Source organism: Astyanax mexicanus, chromosome 18 (genome assembly GCF_023375975.1).
Source record: "Astyanax mexicanus isolate ESR-SI-001 chromosome 18, AstMex3_surface, whole genome shotgun sequence".
NCBI classification, from domain to species: domain Eukaryota; kingdom Metazoa; phylum Chordata; class Actinopteri; order Characiformes; family Acestrorhamphidae; genus Astyanax; species Astyanax mexicanus.
The window spans coordinates 12,481,437-12,492,048 of NC_064425.1; the positions used below are offsets into that span (position 1 = coordinate 12,481,437).

A 10,612-nucleotide genomic window follows, 5' to 3' on the forward strand; every position below is an offset into this window, starting at 1 on the left:
GTAACAGAGGTGTGGAGTAATGAAGTACAAATACTTTGTTACGTTACTCAGGTAGAAATGTTGGTTAACTATTCTCTACTGGAGTAATTATTTTTCAGACGATTTAATACCACATAATACTACACAATATTACAGATTGTTACGATTATAATGCAAGATAACAGAATAATAACGAACACTAAAACCATAACCACTAAAACACTAATACCACAGAACACCAACATAACTAAGCTAAAAATATACTAGCATTCATATAAATCAATATTTGTGTGTTTCGGTATTTTGTGTGTGTGTGTGTGTGTATATGTGTACATACCCACTATTGCCGCTGTGTACTGGAGTATTCCTGAGATGTCAGTTTGGTCTTCGGATTGTGAGTTTACAAACGGACACTTCTCAAACACACACTTTTCTCCAGAACCGTCTGCACTACTACACACACACAAACACACAAAAAACAACATTTAAGATTTCAGAAGAAAACAGCTGGAAATTAATCAATTGAACACTTTAATAACACAGCAGTAAGGACTGTGTGTGTTACCTGGCATTTCTTTGTCTATAGAATTCCACAGTTCTCTGCAGGGCCTGCTGAATAGTCTGTGTCTGAAAAAAAAAAACACACAAAGCTAGGGGTTAGTTTAAGATAGAATGTTGTTGGGTTTGGGTTGGTTTAGGATATAATGGTGTTGGGTTGAGTTGGTTTATGACAGAATGTTGTTGGATTTGAGCCAGTTTAGGACAGAAAAGTGTCAGGTTTAGGTTGATGTAGACAGAGAGTGGTTGGGTTTGGGTCAGTTTAATGTTGTTGAATTTGGGTTGGTTTATGACAAAAGGTTGTTGGGTTTAGGGAAGTTTAGGACAGAATAGTGTCAGGGACAGAATTAAGATAGAAGGTTGTTGGGTTTGGGTTACTGGGTTGGTTTATGACAGAAGGTTGTTTGGTTCAAGGGCATTTAGTGTCAGGTTTGGTTTGATGTAGGACAGAAAGTTGTTGGGTTTGGGTCAGTTTAAGATAGAAGGTTGTTGGGTTTGAGTCCGTTTTATACAAAATGTTGGTCGTGGGTCAATTTAGGATAGAAGGTTGTTGGGTTTTGGTGACTCCAGAACAGAATGGTGTGGGGTTCAGGTTAGGGGAATATGTTGTTGGGTTTAGGTGAGTTTAGGACGGAATGTTGTTGGGTTTAGGGCAGTTTAGGACAAAATACTGTCAGATTTGGATAGACTTAGAACAGAATGGTGTCGGGTTTGGGTTAGTTTAGGACCGAAGGTTGCTAGGTTTGAGTAAGATGAAGACAAAATGGTGTTGGCTTGATTAAGAATAGAATGTTGTTGGTTTTGGGTTGGATTTATGACAGAATGGTGTTGGGTTTAGGTTGGTTAGCACAGAATGTTGTAGAGTTTGGGTTGGCTAAGTACACAATGTTACTAGGTTTGGATTGGGTTTAGAACGGAAGCTTGTCGGGTTTGGGTCAGTTTAGGAATTAGTGTTGTTGGGTTTGGGTTGGTTCATGACACAAGGTTGTTGGGGTTGGGTCAGTTTAGGAGCAAATGTTGGCAGATTTGGGTCAGTTTTAAACAAAATACTGTCCAGTTTGCAGCAGAATACTGTATGGTTTGGGTCAGTTTAGACAGAAGGTTTTTGGATTTAGGTCAGTGATGGTATATGAGGTGATGAATGCTAAAAACACTAAGCTTTGTCAAATCTGCTGTGTTAATCATGCAACAATACACCAATCACAGTCCTTCTCACTTCAGCATAGCTTTAAACATCTAATCACAACAAATCCAGCTTTACTGTCTTGCAGCTGCTGGACACACAGACAGGAATGTGTGGTGTAGTGAATTAGGTGCATCTGGATACTTTTGGATATACAGTGGTTATGTCTAAATAGTGAATGTGTGTGCTGCTGGATGTGTGTGTGTGTATTGGGAGTATACACTAGGGCCCTGTCCCAATTTTCATCTTATAAAGTTGTTGTGGGTGAAAGGGGTGTAAGCGTTCAAGGTATCGGAACGTTTATAGCATAACTGGAGCACACTTTGGCCCTGTCCCAATTCTCACCCTAACCCTTAATCCCCTTCTTAAAATACTTTTTTTAAGTTGTTATCGGGCAGGTAAAAGGGGTGTGAGTGTTTGGGCCATCAGAAAGTTTATAGCATAATTGGGACACGCTTCAGCCCTGTCTCAATTCTCCCAGGAGGAGGTGCTTTTGAGCACCCTCTTTGGGGAAATTTAAAGAAACAGGACACCCTTCATCTGTGTCTGCAATCTGTTTCTCTGCTTACCTTATTAATCTATTCTTTAATGATCGAGACCCCACAAAACCACTACTTGCTTTGTTCATTCACTGTAAACTCAATTAAACACTCTTACCTACATCTATTGGTCAAAACTTTCAGAACACTTAGCCGTGTTGTGTGATCCAGACAAGCTTTATTTTATTTTCTCATCTTGTCAATGACTTCATTACTGCCCTTCACCTGTCAGACCTCTAATTCATCTCTTCTTCACTGCTGAAACTGAGACTAAATACACTGTTTCCATGTGGGTCAGCCAGACATCTTTCTGTACCAGTTTTCTCAAGTTTCCAAGAGTCTTTTGAAGGTGTAGGAAACAGTACTCACCGCTCTCTGGCTTAATCTGTAATTTCTCTAAAGAAAAGACTTCTACTTTTAATAGTTACAGAGTTCTCTGTTTCTGTGCGTTTTTCTAGTTATTATGATAAAAGTGTGAATGTGCTGTGTGTAAGTGTGTAAATGCTGCAGTAGAGTGCAGTAACACCATCTGTTCCAGCACTGCTTTACTACAGACAAAGGCTTTGGAAATTGACATTTTTAAAATATATGAATGTGGTATGTTTGTGGCACTGTCTACAGGGAGTGTACACATACACGGTTCCCATGAGAAGAGCCTTGACTGTTGTTACATTCGGTTCATTCCCAGCCATCTATCTACCTCTACCTGTCACACACACATTTGTTCAATGCCTTTGTGAGTAGGGTTGACCGTGTGTGTGTGTGTGTTAAGAGAAAGCCTGTGGTGTATTCTCTGAAGGGAGAAACATCAATTCAGTTTAAATCGTATTAACACACACAGTGGCATCCAATTACTCCCCTGAGCCTCTGTGTGTGTGTGTGTATGTGAACCGCAGTAACAGATACACTCACAATCAATCAATACTAATATCTGTGTGAAACACATCTACAGAATAGGCTGTGTGTGTCTTAAAGGGGAACACAACCAAATTTTCCAAATTCTCTGTACAAATTATCAGTTGATTACAGTCAATCTGCTTTGGTGCCAAGAGCCCAAATTGAGTGTGTTGAAGAATTGTTTTAAAATAATCTGTTCAAATATATAACAGTGATATTATATTAATCATTAAGGCAGTGTGATATAAAAGGTCTTAAAATGAAAATAATATAGTTTATCACAATAATTTCTGGGAAGGCATATATCATCCACAAATTATTGTTATCGTGACAACAATGAGAACAGATGGAAACACAAAGGAGACTTTGCACCCTATCATATACCCTGTGCAAGGGGCGTCACAATGCTTGTTGCTATCTTACACCCCACCAACAGTCTATTTTCAAGCCTTGTGCCTGCGCCGTTAAAATAGCGTAGGAATATAACTATGCTGATGGGTGTGGTGGTCTGGAAGTGAGGTCAATTTCTGGTGAGTTTCTATCTTGGCAGAGGGAAATACAGGTGCTCCACTGACTGATTAAATCCCTGGGAACAGTCAACAGTCAGCCGTCCAATCCTATCTTAGCCATGCAGTATCCTCTACTGAGAAGCACTAAAGCGTTGCACTGTTAAGATACTGTTAGATACGGTGAGCACTGTTAAGTCACACTGATTGGTTTATTTCACGTTACGCCCAAAACACACCAAGGATTAATTAAAAAGTATAGATCTAAAGTCTCACACTGTGCGCAGATTTGCCACAATAATAAGACAATAATAATTTACTAGTTAATAATTTACTGAAGACAGAATTGAACTTAACTGTGAACTCAACTATTTCTCATCCAAAGACTTTTTTGCATACAAGATACTGCATTCTTAATTGCTACTTTGTAAATGTTTCTTTTTTAATAAATAAAAAAAAATTGAGTTATTCATTTATGTTTTAGTATGTGAAGTATTAACATTTTAGGTCCTATTTCTGCAATATGTTTTTTTTCTTAGCAAAATTATATCTGCTCAAGAAATAAAATATTAAAGAATAAAATGTAAAAACTGATTAGACAGTTGTTTGTGTTGATTAAATTGAATGTGTTAAATTAGGGTTACAACACTTTAGTTGTTAATTTCTGAATAACTACGCTAGCTTCTGGAAAGCAGTGGCTCAGTAATTAGAGCACTGGACCATTGATGACCATGTTAAGGGTTTGACACCTGGGTTTGGTCTGCCACAAATACATCTTCCCGTTTCTTAAATGCATTTAAAATCAAACTCTCTTGTGTTTTAACTCCTGTAACCTCAGAAGTATCTTGTGTCTCATTTTTGTCTAATGCCTTTTCTCTAAGATTTAAGCAAAACAATTTTTCTGTAGAAGTATGTTGGTGTTGCCATCATCGTAACTGGTAGAGAGAGTGTTCAGTGTGATGCTTGCTCGCCCCTTGAAGAATTATTGTGTGCTAAGATGCTTTTGGAAATTCCAGCGCTGATTTGTTGGAAACGCTCAATGAATCAAATGAGTCAGATTAGTACAGAAAATGGGAGGACTTGACTTTTACAGCATGTAGGAGCAGTTCTACATGTCTCTTTGCACTCATGCACACACACACTGACATATGCACGTACACACGCTCAAAAACCAGAACACACATAAACACTGAGTGCATGGAAAGGTCAAACTCTGATTTAATGCAGAAACATTCTTAGTCTTCCTCTCTTTCTCACTCACACACACACAGGCACACACACACACAGGCACAGGCACAGGCACACATACACAGGAACACATGGTGCAGATTTAACATGCAGGCAGTGTGTTTTGAAGGATAAGCAGAGATAAGCTCACAAACAGACAGACGGACACAGACAGAGGCGCTGACTCATAAAAATTATATAAAACTGTGTGTGTGTGTGTGTGTGTGTGTGTGGCCGGCGGGCCAGGCTGCAGTGTGTTTCATGGTTGGTTAGAGAGCATCTAGTGAGATGGTAGAGGTCAGAAGAGAGAGAGATCCACATCCACATTCACACACAGACACACACACACACACACACACTCACACATACACATACACATTCTCTCTCTCTCACACACACACACACACACACACACACACACACACACACACAAACACACAGCAATGCATGCAGGTGATGTATAAATCAGCCCATATTCCTCCACAGACCACCACACCAGTCTGCAGCAAATACACTAACATAACACACTCATACACTAAAGAACACTATTAAAAGTTCAGAACCACCACCTTAACTAAAGAACCCTCATAGAACAATTATAAGAGTATCCATCACCTTTACTATGGAACCCTCATATAACACATTTAGCCTTATAAAGCTGCTTCAATTCCACTCTAATACGCTCATCTCTACGGTTATGTACACGATTTGTTTAATTGGCCAGGGGTAACAGTACTCATCTTCCCTACACTTCACTCACACTCCTATACACTTCTCACTATACTGCACTCCTCACACTAGTATACACTTCTCACTACATTTCACTCCTCACACTACTATACACTTCTCACTATACTGCACTCCTCACACTACTATACACTTCTCACTACATTTCACTCCTCACACTACTATACACTTCTGACTACACTACACTCCTCACACTACTATACACTTCTCACTATACTGCACTCCTCGCACTACTATACACTTCTGACTACACTACACTCCTCACACTACTATACACTTCTCACTACATTTCACTCCTCACACTACTATACACTTCTGACTACACTACACTCCTCACACTACTATACACTTCTCACTATACTGCACTCCTCGCACTACTATACACTTTTGACTACACTACACTCCTCACACTACTATACACTTCTCACTACACTGCACTCTTCACACTACTATACACTTCTCACTACACTGCACTCTTCACAATCCTCACTAGTCATATATATAGTGCTCACAATCCTCACTAGTGATATTTCTATAAACTCCTCTACACTACTGCACACACAACTGCTTTTCAGAATTCACTCTTCTCTACATTTCTAACACTACATTTCATATTTATCTATATACTCATCTAGTTTTTACAATCGTTTAAACTACCCACACTACTGTACACTCATCTGCTTTTCAGAATTCACTCTTCTGTACTCTTTTCACTAATACTCTTTATTCTCAGCTACACTTTCTACACTCCTCGACACAAATCAACACTACCGGTAATTCTACACTACCGAATACTCCTCACAGTCCTCAACACTAATCACCACTTATTTAAACTACTGAAAAGTCCTCACACTCCTTCACACTAATTTACACTATTGAAAACTCCTCACACTCCTCCACACTAAATGACACTCATTTACACTATTGAAAACTCCTTACACTCCTCAACACTAATCAACACTCATCTACTCTACTGTACACTCCCCTCTACACTCCTCACACTAATCTACACTTCTGTACACTGCTTTAAACTTTTTCCACACCTCACATTAATGTGCACTCCTTTACACTCTTCCCCCTACTGTGCACTCCTCACCCTACTCTACACTCTTCTTCACTCATCTGAACTACTCTAAACTCTCCTATATTCCTTACATTACTATAAACTCTTCTACACTTCTCACACTACTCTACACTCCTCACAGTACTCCCCTATCCTTACATTACTTTAAACTCTTTTACACTTTGCACACTACTCTACACTCCTCACAATACTCTATATTCCCCTACATTCCTTACATTACTCTAAACTCTTCTACACTTCTCCCCTACACTCCTTATACTACTCTACACTTGTCTACACTCATTACAATACTCTACACTCCCCTACACTCCTTACACTACTCTAAACTCCTCACAATGCTCTACAGTCCCCTACACTTCGTACACTACTCTAAACCCTTCTACACTTGTCACACTACTCTACACCCCCCCCACACACACACATACCTAGCATATATACACAGTGCATAAAACTCACAAACACACACACACTTATCTCCTGTACTGTTTGTCTCTCATGAACACACTCATTCTACAACATAAACATTCACACTTCGAATGTCAGACAGAGTGCTCCACTGCAGAGCTGAATCCAGTCTTCCTCTAAGACAGCGGAGTGTAGAGGAGGCGAGACAGGAGGATTGGGACACAACCCGACTTCATCTGCACACTTGAAAGCTGCAGACTGTGGACTTGTATGACATGTAGTGTACACTACACAGGGAGCACGGAGATGCCATACACACACACTCACAGACACACACAGACATAGGTTTAAACACACACGCCCAGACTCTAGCACGCACACAAAGGTTCGAACACACTGACACACATGCGCACATTTTCACATACACACACACACACACACATTCCACACACAGACAAAGACACACACATTTCCACACACAAACACACTGACACATACACACATTTCCACACACAAACACAATGACACGCACACATTTCCACACACAAACACACATTTCCACACAAGCACACACACGCACACTGACAGACTCGCTCGTGCGTTACCGTGGGTGATGTCAGTCTCCTCAGACTCTCCCCCAGTGAGTCCAGGTTCACGCGCCTCCTGCGCCGGGGCGCCGCGCGCACAGGGCTGCGTCCGTTCCAGAGCGCGAGCGGGCAGTCCGGCCAGTCCGCGCGCTCAGGGCTCTCCACGCACTCCGAGCTCGCGGAGCTAAACGACTCGGACGAGACCTTCCGCGTGGACATGCTGCGGGGGTCACGCGCTCATCTCACGCAACGCAACGCACGCGGCGGCTCCGGGGTCTTGCGCGCGCGGTCCGTCGTTGTGTTATGTCGTGGCTCGCGCACTGGCCGGTCCCGCATCACGGACGCGCGCGCGGGCTTTCATCCACACGCACGCACGAGGATCAGAGAGAGAGAGAAAAGCGGCGCGAGGTTCCCTACAGCAGCATCAGCAGCAGCGCGAGATACTGACCCCTCCCACTCCTAAAGAAAGAGAGAGAGAGAGAGAGAGAGAAATGGAGAGAGAGAAATGGAGAGAGCTATAGATACAGAGGGAGACAGACAGAAAATAAAGAGACTGAGTCTGAGAGAGAGACAAACAAAGAGAAAGAAAGAAAAGGAGAGAGAGATATACAGAGGGAGACTCAGAGAGAGACTGAGACTGAGAAAAAGAGAGAACGAAATAGAGAGAGATACAGAGGGAGACCTTAAGAGGAATAGAGAAAGACTGAAAGAAAGGGAGGAATAGATATAGATATAGAGATAAAGTTCGTGTAAAGACTGAGAGAGAGACTGAAAGTCAAAGTGAGAGAAAGAAGGTCAGTCAGTGTGAGACGTTTCTCAGGCTGAATGGATGAAGCTAAACTGCTGTAGGATGAATGGGTGGAGCTAAACTGCTGTAGGCTGAATGAGTGGAGCTAAACTGCAGTAAGCTGAATGGGTGGAGCTAAACTGCTGTAGGTTGAATGGGTGGAGCTAAACTGCTGTAGGTTGAATGGGTGGAGCTAAACTGCTGTAGGTTGAATGGGTGGAGCTAAACTGCTGTAGGCTGAATAAGTGGAGCTAAACTGCTGTAGGCTGAATGGGTGGAGCTAAACTGCTGTAGGCTGAATGGGTGGAGCGAAATTGCTGTAGGCTGAATGGGTGGAGCTAAACTGCTATAGGCTGAATGGGTGGAGCGAAATTGCTGTAGGCTGAATGGGTGGAGCTAAACTGCTGTAGGCTGAATGGGTGGGGCTAAACTGCTGCAGGCTGAATGGGTGGAGCTAAACTGCTGCAGGCTGAATGGGTGGGGCTAAACTGTTGTAGGCTGAATGGGTGGAGCTAAACTGCAGTAGGCTGAATGGGTGGGGCTAAACTGCTGCAGGCTGAATGGGTGGAGCAAAATTGCTGTAGGCTGAATGGGTGGAGCTAAACTGCTGTAGACTAAATAGGTGGGGCTAAACAGCTGTAGGCTGAATGGGTGGAGCTAAACTGTTGTATGACAAAGGGCAGGGATGCACTTCTCTGTAATAAAAGAGGAAGGCTATATATAGGCTATTATTAATGCTTTGACAGCATTTGACAAAAACCCTGCACCGAGACTGTATATGCTGAAAATAGAGGAAAAACATGGGGATAGTCAGAGTTGATAGTCAGGTCATGTTAGCAGTGTGTAGGGTGTGTGTGTGTGTGTGTTGCCTTTAGGTCATTTTTTTCTTCATCACCTCCCCTCCTCCCCTTGCATCTCTCTGCTCCTGATGCTGACCCACTTTCTCCCAGCCTCACTGTACACACACACACACACACACACACACAACCATATGAACAGACTACTCTGTCTGTGCAGATAAACACTCACTGGCTACTTTTTCAGAAACCTTTCTCTTATTGCTTTACATGCACAGCTAGAGACAAGGTAGGTATTTCCAATAAACTGGCCAGTGAGCCATGACACCACCTTTGTGCATTCGTAGGTGTGGTATGAGTGAGCGTGTGCATGTATGTGTGTGTGTCAGGCAGAATTGTATCTTACAAAGGATGCTGATATCATGAATCAATCACCTTCATAATACTTGGCTGTGTGTGTGCGGCTTAAGGAACAGCACAGTCAATAAATCCATACATCATGATGTCTGTGTGTGCACATGCTAATTAATGATACTCCACCACCTGTTTACTCTGACCTTTACAATCACCCTGACTCATCACCCAAACCAATCATCAACCATCAGTAAATGCAGCATTTTGTTTGGAAATCAAGGGACCAGAGTCTGGAGGAAGAGTGGAGAGACACACAGTCCAAACTGCTTGAGGTCTAGTGGGAAGTTTCCACAATTAGTGATGGTTTAGAGAGACAGGTCATCTGCTGGTGTTGCTCCACTGTGTTATATCAAGTCCAAAGTCAGTGCACTGTTTTCCTGAAAAATCTTACAGCACTTCATGCTTCCCTCTGCTGACAACTTCTATAGAGATTTCACTTTCCAGCAGGACTTGGCACGCTGCCCACTATGCCAAAAGTACGAATTGGTCTTATATATTATTAAAATTTTCTGAGACACTTTGGGTTTTCATTGGCAAAATCAAGTAAAGTCAAATCTATACAATATATAGGTTTCACATTTTGAACTGAATTAATGAAATTAAGTAATTTTTCAATGATATTCTATTTTTAGATGCATTAGTATATTAGCCTTAATAGTGTGTGTTACTATACAAGGTACATGTGAGTCTTGGTTCCTCCTCCAGCTCTGATTGAGTTTTTCCTTGCCTCTGTTGCTCACTGGAGGTTCTGTATTGTATGTTTAATGTTTTGTCTGATTCTCTGTCCTACATTTACATTTCTGTAAAGCTGCTTTGCGATATCATCAGTTGTTAAAAGCAATAAATATATATATATTTGATTTAAACAGTGACCCTGCATAACAACAATAACACTGTGAGGT

At 41.7% G+C, this 10,612-nt stretch overlaps 1 protein-coding gene across 2 annotated transcripts in view; it reads right to left on the reverse strand.

The window, feature by feature from the left end:
* The window catches only part of gucy1a2 (guanylate cyclase 1, soluble, alpha 2), a 31,583-nt gene extending 23,120 nt beyond the window's left edge, over nt 1-8,463 (reverse strand). Inside the window, exons 1-3 of one of the 2 annotated variants that reach the window (XM_049467092.1) lie at nt 7,731-8,455; nt 545-606; nt 317-432 (exon numbers count right to left, since the gene is read on the reverse strand). In XM_049467092.1, the coding sequence (XP_049323049.1) occupies nt 317-432; nt 545-606; nt 7,731-7,931 (379 nt within the window). In that variant the 5' untranslated portion in view covers nt 7,932-8,455. Of the gene's footprint in view, nt 1-316; nt 433-544; nt 607-7,730 lie in introns of both variants that reach the window. The other variant, XM_049467093.1, reaches the window with a different exon arrangement.
* Nucleotides 8,464-10,612: the final 2,149 nt, after the last annotated feature.